Source organism: Ischnura elegans, chromosome 3, assembly GCF_921293095.1.
Source record: "Ischnura elegans chromosome 3, ioIscEleg1.1, whole genome shotgun sequence".
In the NCBI taxonomy this organism is placed as follows: Eukaryota; Metazoa; Arthropoda; class Insecta; order Odonata; family Coenagrionidae; genus Ischnura; species Ischnura elegans.
The window spans coordinates 47,202,955-47,218,621 of record NC_060248.1 but is presented as its reverse complement, the minus strand read 5'-3'; the positions used below and the strand labels follow the sequence as shown (position 1 = coordinate 47,218,621).

Below are 15,667 nucleotides of genomic sequence, written 5' to 3'. Positions count from 1 at the left end.
AAATGGCTAAAAAAGCTACCTCCATTGCTTATGGAAGATTTTATCCTTAGCAATTTCCTACTGCATGTCCATTTAGGAGACTTTACCTTGTTTCGTAAAAATTGTGGACGGCTCTCCTCGTGTATGCGCTGAAGTTGCACAATGACTCGTCGGGAAAATTGAAAATTACTGATGCACCATCATGAATGAACGGCGTTCTACACTGAAAGAAGAGGGTAGTCACTGAGATTTTTAGACCCAACTCTTCACAAAAGTCTCGGGACTTTATTAATTAGTACAAGCGGCAGGGGTGCCACTCTCTCGGGAATGTATGCTCACGAGCTTGGTCACAAAATACGGTACAACTCTCGATTACTCATTGGTCAGCCTGCGAGACGTTTTGATGTACGGAGGCAGATGATACTCGGCTTTCGAGGCCGTTCCCATTCATGTCCGGTCGGGATGAATGTTCCTTTTTTATTCTGAAGGCGCTGGGAGAGAGATTCGAAATCGCAAGAGGGAGAGAGAACATGCGACGAGACGATTCAACTTTTATGCGGGAATCGAGAGAGAGAGAAAAAAAAGAGAGATGCGAAAAGCGTCTCCAGGACTTTTGCCGTGTTCCTCCTCACTTCTGAGGGGACGAAAACGAATTGCCATTCTCATTCCCTTTTAGCCGTTCTTAGCATTTAAAGGTGGAGGGCAGTGTGATGTTCTTGTACAGCGTCAATGCGACGCACTCTTGAAATAAGAGTTGGAGGAATAATTGTGCAGCCGTGGGCGCTAGGGCCGTGTGCAACTGCGCTGCGCTTCTCAAAAATTGCCCCCTGCCTCCTTCCAACGTGTACCCCTGTTCCCTCGCCTCGCCGCCTCCTTCCCTAACTCCTCTGTGCATTCGCATGCAAATCGGTGTTCATTAATCAAAAAGTGAAAGTGCTAGTGACTAATCCGAGGTAAATTAAAATGCTCGCGGAAATTTTGCTATCGTAAGGTGAGTCATAATTATGCGCATTTAGCATCAGTCCTTAAACTTGTACTCGTGAGAAGTATCCAAGGGAATTAGTATTCATTCGTATAGTATTTTTGAAATTGCGTATTCTTAGTATGTTTCGTTGTTGAAGGGCTGTAAGGAGTTATCATTTCATCAAACATTTATAACTTTCGTAACATTTATTACATATTTTGATTTTCAATCTTCTTTCGTTAGCTATTTAGCGTCATATTTATTGTGTAATAAATTCGTGATACCTTACATTCTGACATTTACATATATTCAGCAATCAAGAAACTTTGCAGGAATCGGTATCATTTCACTTAGAAATGTTTAATTACGAGCCTGAATAGAGAAAAATGTCGGGTAAGATCCGTTTGAAAATAATAAACGGTAATAGTTGTTTAAAATTAGTTTTCCTATAGGTTGAAAATAGCCAAAAGGCTTTAAATAAATATGCCGTTTTCATGGAAACCACTATAGCGTGTACATTTTCGTTAAAAAAGAGCTTATCATATAGAAACTGTTTTTACCAGCAGCTGGATGTGAACTTGAAGGCAACCCTAATCAAAGTCGTTTTCCTTTTCAAAATATGTTAACCGTTGGCTTTTCAAGGAATGTTGTTCAAAAAATACTTTGTTACTTTTCCTATTTTTATCCTTCGTGCTTCTACGTAAGCGTGAGCGTCATGTTTAACTTAGCATCATTGCAATAGAATTACAGATGCTTATCCAGAGGAGGTAATCACGGCTCTTAATGGTCTCGATCATTATATGCTACCGCTAATGCGCACGACAAATTAAGTTGGTATCGCATAATTGATAGCTAAGCGTTATTTCTTAATTCTCCTCGTTGGTTCTTTTTAAAGTCACTTCATGACGTCCGCGAGATCCAACCCGTGTCCAGCATCTTTTAAGTGGGTATACCCTTTCCCTCCATATCATTAGTGTTTACTCGCGCGTGCCTCCATAGCACGCTCCATGTTTTCCCTTGGCGGAAACGTCAGCAGGACGCAGTCACGCGTTTAGCTGAGAACGAGCGCTCGTTATGTAACCTCTGAAAAAGATGATTCAATATGACGCTTTTGAGTGAAGCGTCAGGAAGGGGCGGTAAGCACTTTGTTCTCGCAGCTGACGAGACTTTTAATTCGCAGTTTATGCAGGTGCGATGGACAAAAACACGGTCCGCAGTCGCAGAATTCTGTTATTTTTTTGTCAGCGACGAACTCGACGAGGATTCGAGGCATTTGTACGTGAAGGTTTTCAATTTATTTTTCCTCTGCAAGGAATGAGGCTTCGAGCAACACTCCCTGAAATAAGGAATACAATGAAATAAGTACCTTAATTATAATAATCCCGCCTCTTAGTGCTATAGCAGTACTTCCATGCAGTGGCGTAACTTGGCTTTCGGCGGTGATCTATCAGATTAAATACCACATCACACCGGGAAATAATGCACAACATTTGGCTTAATAACATGAATGTATTTTATAAAAATATGGCTTTATTAGCATTAGTTAATTATTAGAATAAACTGATAATCTGAATAAATTATGGAGGACAAAGCAAAAATAAAACGTGAAATTCTATTTTTTGATAAACGTTTCATATCAAACAAATAGGATTGACGTGAAACGAATTCATTTACTTCCATTATGAGGCTTGTGGGGGTGTTTATCCCCCTCATACCTGCCTCTCAGTTACACCAAGGCTTTCATGCACTTACGTGTTCTTGCGAACGTCGTACACGCTCCGTCATCATGCTCGACCGTTTGTCCTTTAGTTTCTGTTGAGGACCTGCTGTATTGAAGCGGAATGTATATCGCCATTATCTACATTTTTCAAAAATAATTGAGTTGGTTGGAAGCCAAGGGGTACAAGTGATGTCTTTTTTCTATACACAGTTATGTAGAGAAATTAGGCATACATAAAAACGAGATCAATTAGATATTTAAAAGTGCATTTGATTTTCCACTCGTTGTCAGCACAAACCTGATACTCACTCGTATCCCTAGGCAACCAATTTTGTGTATTTCTTCCAACAATTTACTTTGCCTATCTATGTTTTTAAAAAAAATCACTAGTACCCCTTGGCTTCTCGGCATCTCAAATCTAATTTCTTAATAGTAATTTATTCATAGTAATTTCTTCATAATCTAGATGTTTTCTTCATGATCGCATCAAATTATGCACCTTAGCCTGCGAAAGGTTCCTCACTTTCCCATTCAAAGCTGCGACGTACCCATTCAAAATTTAAATACCTCTGCGAAAGCACTGTTTTATGGTGGGCATTGCTTTCTCACTTTTATCGTTTTCCCTCGGCATTTTCATTTTCACCCTCTCTTCCACCCCTTAACCGGCCATTTTTCGTTTCTGCGGTAACCCCCTCCATCAGCATTTTCAAACGGCTCCGCTTTTTGAGAGAGATCACCTACATTTTTCGAGGCGCAGAATTTTTGCGGTCGTCCTTTTATGTTTTTCATATCATATCCTTGTAGTATTCCCGGCTGCCTCGTACGTTGAGTGTGCAAATCTGGAATTTGCTCCCCTTGCCCCGCTGTCCCCTTTGTTGTGGGGCAAAATCGATGCGGGGGAGGTAGGGAGGAGTCCGAGACGCGGTATGGATGACAACCGCTTGCTGTATCCGTTGTGGCCGTGTTGTTACCGAGGGTTGCGGCTTGTTTGACGGACTACTCAAAGGAAAACTGCACTACCTACTTTTTCTCTTTTCTCTATTGTAAGATGATTAATTTTGTGTGCACGAGTTCTTGCATTAAGTTTTTTGACGTTATTAATCTCGCATATCATAAGCGTAAAGCTTGAATCAAGCGACCACTAATTCATAATGAATAGTGCTTTGCAATATGTTTTATTGTAATTTTTACAGCAAATTGTTTAACTCGTTTCAACGCCCCTATGTCATCATCCAATTCCTGGTATGGGCTCCGCTGTTCATCTTTATTAATTGGTGCAGAACTTTCCATAGAATCGTTTTGGACTTCGTTGTATCCTCGTGGTTACTCTTACCCTGCCTTTAATTATTATTAGTTTAATCATAAAGAATGGGTCGAGAGAGGGTCAAGCTACCGTGGAACTCCGGTTAATATGATGACGAGTATGTTGGGCTCCCACTGCGCGGGCCCGCGTTCAAATCCGGCAGTGGTAGAGATTTTTCCGGAATTTTCCCATTTCTGCTTAATGTCCCGGGTGAAGTCATCGGATACCCCACGTATAATCATTGAAATGCGAAGTGGCCCAAGGAAAGGAACTGGCCTCCCTACCCAAGTACTACGGCTTTAGATAAGTCTGCGGAAGATAGAGCTCTAACCTCACCTATCAAACCAACCTTCTGGTTGAATCACTGAGTGAGAGAACCTGATATTGCATCCAACATCTCTGCTTGATATTTGTATGGGTATCTTTAGATTTTTCTCCAATGATCTCGATGCGTAAGGTGCTTAAGGTGTTTTTCACTCTACTTTCGATCAATGATTATTTTTTCGTGGTAATTACATCATCGTACGCTCACCTAGCTATCATTTTTGTGTTTTACTGATACCAAATTAATCAAGAAGAACCTAAAATCTTTCATCTTCTTTCTACCTATCTTTCCTTTTCCTATTAGGCTTCGGTACCATGCTAAGTAATTTCTTTTTTTTCTTTCAGAACACGAATGTCGAGGATAGCGCCGGATTTATGAACGACCTGCCCCTTCTAAAAAGTAAGTACTTTTTTGCTACCGTTCTTTTTTCAGTTACCGGTATTTTTTATGATAGCAGAATTTTATTTGAGTGCGATTCAACTTTATGCATTAGTTACCTATGTATTACCCGTTTGCACCTTACCATGCATTCATATTTTCCGTGAGTGGTATAAAAGTGATATGAATTTTCCTGCTGATTAAGATTCTGCTCCATTTCTTATTGTTTTCTATTTAAATCAATGCTGAGTGTTACCGAATTCATGGGGTTATTTGTTTTTCATGAATTTTATAAAACTCTCACGCAAACCTGATGGTCATTCCATTGATAAAGACCCAAGATATTAGAATATAAATGGTTATCTTCCGTGAATAAAATGATGTTTTTCCGGTTTTTGATTGGTGTCACTTTTATTTCGTAATTATCGTTGTAAATTATCTCCGTGACCATATTGATTCGTTTAGGATTAGAAGTTACAATTCCACGATCTCTACTCAGAATTCGAATATTTTGTTACACTGCTGTCAATTACTCGAAATGAAACGCATTACGATGGTTCATTTCAGATAAATTCTATGGCCCAGCCCAATTTCACATCAAGTTTCACAATTTAAAAGCTACCTATCTATCCGTTCATGTGCAACTAAAGAGGACCTCCATTGATTTCTCTCAATTTTGGCGTGTACTTTTTTTTCTTCTACGCCTGCATCCCTCGAAGCGAGTAGAAGAAGCGAAGGAATAAAAAAAAAAAAACGTTTCCCCGTCATCGCCCTATCATCTGTTCGTTCGATCGAGTGGTTCCCCCACCCCCTTCCCACTCCTCACCCCACCCCTCCTTTGAGCTCCAATCCGTTCGAATTTCCGACGCGACTCGAGCGTTTTGCCATTCTTCGATTGGCCGCCTTTTAAATGCATTCTGAATATTGCCCCCCTCTCTATTCTGGCCTCTTTACCGAAGACCATCATCACTTAGATGGGGGCACTAACTAGTGGAAGAGCGAGTCTTAAGAGGGAGGCGTAACAGCTAATCCAAGGGTACGGGCGCAGCTGAACACATTTTTTCTTAAGATGACAATAGTGTGTGGACCATAATCGGGACATTGGAAAAAGCCACAAAATTCAAACCAAATAGCCTTATTTTATACCGCAGTTAAAATATAAAAGGACCCCATAAGTATTGCTTGATAAGCTAAAACTCTAACCGAATTTGAAACCAATTTCAGAATTACTATGGGAAGAAGTGGGAAATCTTAACAAATTATTTATTCACAGTTAGATATTGTTCAAATACTCATAATTCCCCTTATTCGTGAACATTGAGTGCAATGGAAGGAAGTCGTTCAGCCGAAGTAAACAACGGCAGAAAAGTAATCAAAATTTTTCAAATTTCCCTAAAAATGTTTTTAGGAGTGGTTGAAAATTTTTCGTTTCTTTTTTATTATTAAGGAGTTTCACACAATTAATCGGCAGATTCATTCATTTTTTACGAAATGAACAGCTTGAAAAAAATGCTCAATTAGTACTTAGTCAATCAGAATTATAATGTGTTCTTGGATATTGTCATGTATCAATCAATATCGTATGTGCAGAAGCAAATGCAACTCCTGTTTGCTTTTCCTCTGAGAAACTTGGGCGATCATCGGGAATTTTGATAGTGTTTCAAAGGTGATCCCAAAAATTCCACATTTTACTTCTGCGTCCAGCGCACTGTGGACAATGAACTGCTTTGCAGAGAAGAGGGCATCGAGATCGCGAGCATCTTGGTATTACTTCCTGCTGATGTAATCGCAAGAACAGCTCATGAAACAAAGTGGTACCGATTTATTCCGCTGAGCCTCGTAATGATGGCTAGCCATTGGCTCGCTCGACTCGTGCGGGAAGGTTCGGATGTTAGAAAATAAATACGATCTTTCGCTCGAATTTTGAACGTTGCTAGGGCCATGTGGAGATGTACAGTTAATACAGAAAATCCATGAATGGTATATTAAATGCCATCAAAAATAACGTTTATAAAATTCCCCTTACGATTTCCGAAGCGACCATCTACCCTTTTCATTCTTATCCACAAATGTATTAAGTTAAGTATATATTTTTTTAAATTAGTGCATTTGTGGTTAGGAATCTTTTTAAAAACACACGATTGTCAATTACATTTATTACCATGCAATTCACATACTAGGTAAAAGATGAGTATATATCTCTAAGAATAATTAACAATCATCGTGTTTTTCCACTACTTTGCCGACATTTATAAGCACTTTTTTCACCACTTCACATTTACGACGCGCTTCCGGTGTTCCCCTCGCTTTATTCTCGCGCCTTAAAGAGGGCCATCACCACTTGAACGTTATAACTGGTGGATGAGCGGAGGAAGTTATCGGCTAATCGGAAGGGACGAGTAAGTACTGATGCATATACATATTTCTCACCCTCTCTCTCTTGCAGCCGTCTGTCTCTTTATCTTTTCGAGGGCCCCCGTATATATGCCCCCCTGTGTGCAATAGCCCCCGGGACACGGTATTTATAATGTCCCGGACTCTCTCTCTCTCTCTCTTGGCGGTAGCTACTGCGTGGTGGTGGTAGTGCTCCTACGTGGGCGTGTTTGGAAAGGTAGCCTCAGGCCGTGATTCCATGCGTGAGCCGCTCTCGCCCCGAGGGGGGCGTGGACCAAGAGTGCCCGACTCCTGTGCATTAGCCGTGCGAATAGTTCCTTCCTTTTTATTTCACTCCTTTTCTTTTGGTTCGTCGAGCACGTGGAGTGGTGCGGGGATTTCGATAATTCAGGGGAGTGGTTTGAAATTGGAAGAGGGAGGAAGTGGACATAATTTCTTTTCGATGGCCAATAGAGGAACTTGCTTCCTTTAAAATGGCGTGGAGGGGCTCTTTCCGAAACGTTGACAAACCTTGCTCAATTGTTCATCTAAAACATTTTTCAACCGAGTGATCTGTTAATTTGCTTTTCTAATCTAATCTCATAAATAATTATTATTTTTAAATTGTTTTTAAGAATGGGTCGGGTAAATAGGATGGGCGAAAGTGCGCAGCATTTTCTCTAAAAGCCCAATGAAGGAACTTCCTTCTCTCAAACAAACGAGGAAGAACCCTTTATCAATCATTGTGAAACCTTACGCTATTTTCCATGCAAGAAAATGTTCAACTTTGTTCGTGCGTATTTAAGTAATAGCTCTTATAATAGACACTCGTAACTATTTTTTCCGTTGGAATATGAGTCAATGAAAGCAAATAGGCGGAAGTGCGAATTATTTTCTCACGATGCTCAATGGATAAATTTCTTTCTCGTAATATGGCGGGTAAGAACTCTTCCGAGTTAACTAAAAAAAACACCGCAATTTTTAATGCTGATGATGTAGGAATAAGGAAATATATAGTTATCTTTATCCTCTTCAAATCTACGAAATTAGAATCGGTACCAGTCATTCCGTTTTTGAATTTTCGAACCAATTGCAACATTTCTATAAATGATCATTTGAGAATTGAATTAAAATCTGAAAATTGGAGGGGTTAAAAGTATAAGATACCCTCCAAAAATTAAGGCTATTTATCTAAGCAATAAACACAAACTAATGGGGTCACTTTGTCAAAATTAATGTGTATATGTTGTGGGATGGGAGAAAATAGCGGAGGGTTGCGTTGAACTATTCATAGGATTTTCACCCAATGATGGTGGATGTTATAGAGGTTGCGTCGTGCCAATGACCTCATCAGTGACCACGGCCACCTAAGTTTACCAATTTTTTACACTCATTTTATGGAATATGCATTTTATATAATCCAAATTTGAAACTCTAAAGGTCAATAATTTTACTTTCAGTGCATTTTTATTTATTTAAATGTATTATGTTTGATTGTGTTTGTACTTTTTAAGTTTGTTATACTGTGCCACTATAAAATGGCAAACTATGCTGTATGTGGACAATTTGATAAAAAATAAATAAACCCATGTACCAAGCCTCCTCACATTCACTCCATTCCATATCGTTCTTGCGTTCGTCGAGGGTGAAAGTCTTTCCCACCAGCCTCTTTTTCTCACTTTGCGCCATGAACTCTTTTATTTTTCTCCACCCGCTCACCATGTGTCCCATTGACACTTCCATTGCGCGTCAACCCGTGGCGTGCCCGCTGCCCACGTCCCTTCTCCACGCCCTGAGAACATGCAGCCATGTTTCCGTCTCCACCACTTTATCATTCTCTCTAGTTTCCGCCCTCGCCGCTCCGGCCGCATTCGCGCCACTGTTCCTCACCCCTTTTGCTCCATTCAACCCTCGTGACGGCGACCTTTGACCTCCCAATGGAACAATCACTCTCTTCTCAATTTACTATCCCTGGATCCGTGCCGTAAATCAAAGCCGTCTCCCTACTTTCCTCCACAAGATCTCTTGGTATTCTATCTGGTCGAAGCTGCTGTTCTCCTGCAGCTTCGACCCTTTTTTTACATTCAGTTTATGGAGTATGCATTTTAGATAGGAGTTTGGTTGGAAATGTTGTGATGTGAAATAGAATGGAAGCTGTAGATATAGATGCAGGGGGTACAGAATGGTTGAGATTCACTCTTCCTATTCCATCTAACCTTACTAACTATATGACTTCTCCTGTCCGTAGGTAACATACTGATATGCCTCTCATTCCATGCTACAGGATAATATGACTCCCCTGTCAACTCTAGTGCACCAGCTGCTTTTTTCATGATGAATGCAGATGAGTTACCACAATCACTGGCTTTATAATATTGGTACCCGTCTATTCGTGAACGTTAACTAAATAGACATGCTGAATACCAGCACTCCTAACTCTCTGATGGGCAATTACAACATAAGCAAATGAAATCTTCGTTGAACTCTCGGTGACTCCAATGAAACGTAACCCCAAGTGTGTAACGAGATAGAAATTAATGCAAAAATGAAGCTGTATGTACTTCTTTTTTTCTTCAGTTAGGTGATGGATTCAAAAATGGAGAGATAAGTTATAAATAAATTCGTCCGTGAATTTCGTTGCTTCAGGCGTTACTGGGAGGAATTCATTAATCATTATGAAAAATCAATGATAGTGACAAGCATTTAATAATAATAAACATATGTCGAATAGTGAAATTATTATAATTACTTCCACAAGCGTCCGTGAATATTTTATTTTGTAATTTTCGCCCTTCCTAATTTATTTTTAGTCTTATTGTGGCCGTCATTGCAGAGCCGTTGACATGTCGTGAAGGGGGTAAAGTCTTCTTCCCGATAGACGTTTCACTCTCGTCTGAATCTCTTTCCCTTGCACGTTCTTCCCACGCCTTTCCGCAACCTCCTCTCTCCACTCTGTCCATAAGGTTTCCCTCGAACGCCTGGCATTCACGTGCGCGATTCCGATTTTTACCATTTCACAGCATTCGTCACACTTCTTGTCGAGGGATCCTCTTAGGTGTCAAACGGACCGTTTCCCCTCTTTCGTGGTCAATAGGCACCACTGCGAATCCGTTTCACGCATGGGGTACGCTTCGTTGCATGTTACGTCAAGAGTGTTGCAAGAGGGTTGCATTAACTCTTTAAACGTCAGGGCGGATTCGTTCTCAGCCATTTCATCAGTACCTACGAGATGAGGTGGATGACGTAAGCAATTTCAGTCCCTCGTGTGATTCTTTTAAAGGGGTCAGGATATGCTCATGTTTGGAAACCCTTATGTCAATAACAAAGAGAGCTTTCATGGCAAAACCTGTGGGAATTCCTCGTTGTATAAGATTCGAAAAGTGATTGGCATCGGCTTTAAACGCGGTCTGTTATTTTTTTGCAAAACATTCAGATTCCAGCGAGACAGTTTTTGTTTTTTTTATCAAAAAATCGTCATTTTAATCGGAGTCATTTCATTTTATACCCCTGTGAAGCTTGTTCATTATGTTTTATATTTTATTTTTTGGAAATTATGGTACACTTTGTCAAATAGAACTGTTTCGGTGTTAGAGGTGCCGTATGGGCTTTTTTTAACAAGTACTCCCATTTAAATTTCTAATTGTGAGTCATGAAGCCCCATTCGCTCTTGCATTGCATCAAAAGTATTTCATTTCTGACGCCCGAGTGATTCTGTGAAGGAAAATAATGGAAATATCGTTTCGAGGCATATCTGGTATTAGCTTTTAGTGCTCGTATCAAACCTGTGTCTTTGACCTGCGAATCAAAACTAATCTTGCATTTAACGCCAGAGTCATAATTTCAAGCAGGGTGTACGGCTAAATGGGCTCAGCGGGCAATTGTCCAATGGAGCCCACCCTTGGAGAATTTTTTTTCCCTAATGCGTTATGGTTAGTCGGGGAGTCGACAAGGCAAGCGCGGAGAGTGACGAACTGAACGACGTCGTAAACTCAATGAGGCGTCCCGGCAAGGAATGAGCTTGGCGCGTGGTTAGGATCATTTTCTTCGTTTGCTCGACACGCAAAAAAAGCAGGGGAGAAGAAAAAGGAGACGCCGGCATTCTCGAGTGAGTAGTTGCGCTTCGCCACTTGCCGACTATCGCGCGTTTTTCTTCGGATGTTCGCTATTTGACCGCAAAAATCAGCAGAACATCCGGAAGACACTGGCTTTTGAGTCGCTCATTAAATCCTCAAATTACTGAGACCCCCAGTAAGAAAAAAGTTATATAAGTGTTAGCTGATTCGAGAATGGTCAGGTTATTTATCAATGAGAGTGCAGAATTAAGGTATGCGGGTAAAGAAACTCGAGGACTGTGTTGTATCATTTTATTCTCCAAATTCGTTTATTTATAAATTTTCCTAGGCCTTTAAAAATAATTTTATCACTGATAGATGTGTTTGACGACGTGGACGATAAATGTAGAACCGTCTTCATAGCTTTTTCGCCGGAAATTGGAATTGATTTACCATTTATTGTAGAATTTATGGGAGGAATAGAATCGTATAATCTGTATGGTTTATTTTTAGGCTTGTAGCGAGAAATTATTTTATTTTGTTGTTAAAGTTATGCGGTGTATTTTATTTCTTCTCCCTTTATAATCGTCTGTCATTGTTCGCTGGTTATGCAAGTAGATTTTCGGAGGGAAATTGCATGCATTCCCTGCTTCCCAAGCGTGGGCTCCTCAGGAAAATTACCATTTCCTCCCGCCGCGAAATCATACGTTTCGTGAGAAGTCCAATGGGTCGGAATGCTCCATAAGAATACCTCCTCCCCTTCGAAGGGAAAGCGCGCCTCTGCGTACTATATATATACACAGGTACACGCCCTATGCCTTTATCCGCCTCCTTATCCCATTTCCTTCCTCTGTTTACCTTTTCATTCCCGTCCCCAAGCAAGACCGAGGGAGAGAGAGGGGTTGCTCTCGACGGCCCATAACAGTAAATCCTCTCCACCGTGCTCAATTCTCCTCCTCGCCCTCCAATTACACCCCTTTTATACCCAACCCCCTCCCCCAAATCACACCTCTCTCGTGGCGACCTTATTTCCACATCCCTCCAAACCGATGCAGCAGCCACTGTCCTTACACACACCCCCTCTCTCCACAATGCATGTCACACTGCCGCCCCTTTGTCGCCTACCCTCCTTCCTGCCTCCCGCTGCTCTTCTTCCACCCCTCTTCATATCCCGCACTGCCGCCGTCCCCTCGGGCCGAGCTCTGATCCATCTCTTCCCATCTCACTTCTGGTTCGGTTCGTCGCAGGACTGTGCTGAAAAGTTAATTTTTATTTGTGTTATATTTGAGTGGAATGAGTTAGGGCTCCTGAATTCTCGCCTCTCTCCCTCGATCGGTCTTTCTTTGGTGGCGGATTACTCGCTTGAGACATGATTTCATCTTTGAATTTTCAGAATTATAAAGTTTTTTTAAACATGTTTTGTTTCTCAAATTTGCTAATTATACTTTTTAATTCTTTTCTCGGTGGGAAATTTTTAATAGTTCATATATTTTCACATTTTTAACAGATTTTAATCGTCTATCTTGATAATTTCAAGATGATGCTTTAAGTTTTTCACGAGTAATTCGTCACCAAAAATCAAAGGTCGAGATGGAATTATGGATCGCTCTTATGTATCTTTATGAATACTGTCGACAATAAATTTTCAATAAATTAAAATAACAATAAGTTCTTGTCACTAAAGTCTTAACTTTCACTCTCAAATTCATTTACAATCCGCAGACAAATACTTATTCTTTCATTTCAAAATGATAATAACATCAAACAAAGTTTCTGACACCGCCAGATTTGTTGGATATTTTGCTTTCTCTACTCTCATTTGGGGTCCCAGAATCCCAGGAGGAAATTTTGTAAGTGTCTTGAAATAGAGGCATATTTTCAGACCGAGGGTCGGGGTTAAAATTTCCAAAGTAATGTTGGTTTCTCTGCTGAATCTCGGCCCCGCGTGAGTATTATTCAGTGAGGAAGACCGCTTGAGCCACGCTCCCCATGGAAATGAAACCACTGGGCTTCAAGCATTAAATACCTTTGATTACGATTTTAAAACATTATTGGTGGCGTAGAAATCGCCATGGCGGTATAACTCCACATCATTCGATTGGGAAGTGTCGCTGTCGAAAATCCAGCGTCTTCATTCGTGACATAGTGGAGTGCTCGTAATAAGCGTATACAAAGATGCACACTCACACAAACGCATGAGGTCGTATTCGTCTCTCTCTCTCCCTGTCGTCTGAGGACACAATGGGCATCTGTCGGTGTGGGCCTCGCGCACGCATTTCGCATTCGAGTCGGTTTTCCTGGGCGTGGCGGCGGCGTGACGTCCCAAATGGGATAGGGCGGCTCCTCCCCATCCCCCCCTTCCCCTCTCTTCTCTCCATTCTACTCTTCCCGACACCATCCCTCACGCCCTCTCCCTTTCGTCTCTTTCTTTTGACATCTGTTTCTGGGTCTCTCGCGGAATGGTGGAGGGTCGGAGGCGCGAGTATGTCGATCAGGCAGGAGTGTCTCGTCCTTTACGAGATTTGCCCCGATTCAAATAATAGGGAACGGGTGAGCAGTGCTTAACCCAAGGGGACTGCATAGAGGAGGCCCAATTCCATCACACAGAGATTGATTTCTGTCGCATTTTGATCTGTTTTCAAAAGTGTCCGCGGTGCGGTGATGAATGCAATGCCATCCTTTTTTCAATATGCCGTATTATAATTCTTTTAATTACTGAAACAGCTTGATAAAAGTATGAATTTCAAACATCACATATTCATGTATATAAATTTCGGTTTAAACCCCTAATTATACCTGATTTCCCAGTGAAACTCAGATCAATTTTTCCATTAGAGAGGCGAGTGTCGACTTTTGTCAACCCATTTAAATGCGCGGTAGGTGACAACGCATTTAGAAGACAGTATTCGTGTCTTTACCCATTATAACTCAATGTTGCTTTTAAGTAGCATCAAAAATGTATATATTTTCGGCTCTATTCAGGAAATATTTGAACTAAGTATTTTTTGTGCCATAAAGTTTATTTTAAACTGGGGAAATTTTATATGGATGCCACAATAATTATGATTGAGTATCAGATTTTCAATTTTTAAAATGAGAAGTCTTGAAATTTTATTTATTCCTGAAGCAGCTCTGGGTTAGAAAGGGTTGGTTTAAAAAATAAATAGGTACCGGAACGTATACCCACATATTTAGAACGGCAAATGACATTTTTTAAACTTTTTATTTATATAAGGGACTCCCAAATCGTATCAAATTTATTTCATTCATTCGCTTAAAAATACAATCTCTTGTGTTTGGTTTGAATTACGCAAGGCATTTAGGAATTAGGACCTTTTCTTGATTACCATAGCACTTTATATGTGATGCGTTGTTTGAGATCACACGTTGTCTGTGCCGGCGCAGAGCAGAATTATCCAATAGTAGTATCCAATATTCCCTGAGAGGTGGCGGAATGCCTTTCCGGCCGATATTAAACATTGCAAAAGAGAACCTAATCAGCATGGCGATAATGACGTAATTGTAACGTCATGGCTCAAAAGTTTTCAAGGAAATAGATTAGTAAAAGTTTATGTTCTTGAGAGCTGAGTACAAGGGCATAAAAGACGACCACTGAATCATTATACTGAGAGCCTAAACTTTCCCTTTGGAGCCAAGCGAGCTGGAACGCAGTTTCGCGGTATAAAGCGGAGCCTCTGAAGATGACATTTCAAATTCTGTTCTTACTTCTGTTGTTAGTAGAATTTCGAAAGAAAAATCGTTGAACCGTTATGGTCATGACATTATTGAGGTTTTAGCTAAGGGTCCCCGTGAACAACCTCAGTGAATATTTCACTAAGTGAAGTCAATAACGTTTCACGGTCATGAAGCCTCAACTCCAGCGAATGTTAATTTCTAAAATCGAACTGTAAACAACTGAAATGACCAATTGAATGTGATCCATTTGGAATTGACGCAGAGGAATAATAGAAATTTTCGGTTCGAAAGTGAATCTTACTCGGCTCTCAATTCGTCTTCGTTCTTTGACATTTTTTCGACCCTAAACGTAAACTATGTCTGTATCTTGTCTCAAATGTTTTAAGGTGTTACCGAAATGGATGGCGAAATTTGGCGTACCTGTTCAGCTCAATATTTGATCTTTGAGCTCCCTCTTCTCCTTTTAATATCCGGATTTCAGCGAGGTCATTCCACGATTTCACAACTTTTTAATCATTTTTAAGCTTCGTTGTGAGCTTCTCAACCTACTCCTCAAACGAGTTATTAGTCTTTCCTCGGAAAGAACCGAAAATTATGTCCGACAATCATTCATTGAGCAAGTAGTCGTGACGATACTTCCGGAAAACCTGATGGAACTGCTTCCTAACTAATTGAGAAATTCAGCTTTGTGGATTCGCGCCTAACCTTTTTTTTTTGGCTAACCGGTTCCGTTGCATTCTTCGGGAAAAAGGTAGTTTCAAAAAGGCAGGCTTTATGCACGGCATAGGATGAAAGGAGATGGGAAATTTTATGGAGGTATTGAGGGCGTGAATGAATTTTATTTATTCTCCAGAGTTGGGAGGCCGGTCAAAAGACG

The 15,667-nt window shown here is 40.6% G+C and overlaps 1 protein-coding gene across 3 annotated transcripts in view; it reads left to right on the top strand.

Moving 5' to 3' along the window:
- Window positions 1-15,667, top strand: part of LOC124155730 (transcription factor AP-2-beta) — a 419,283-nt gene that overhangs the window by 216,719 nt on the left and 186,897 nt on the right. For all 3 annotated transcript variants that reach the window (XM_046529793.1, XM_046529792.1, XM_046529794.1), the window contains one exon: window positions 4,636-4,690. In XM_046529793.1, coding sequence (XP_046385749.1) covers window positions 4,636-4,690 — 55 coding nt within the window. The remainder of the gene's footprint in view (window positions 1-4,635; window positions 4,691-15,667) is intronic.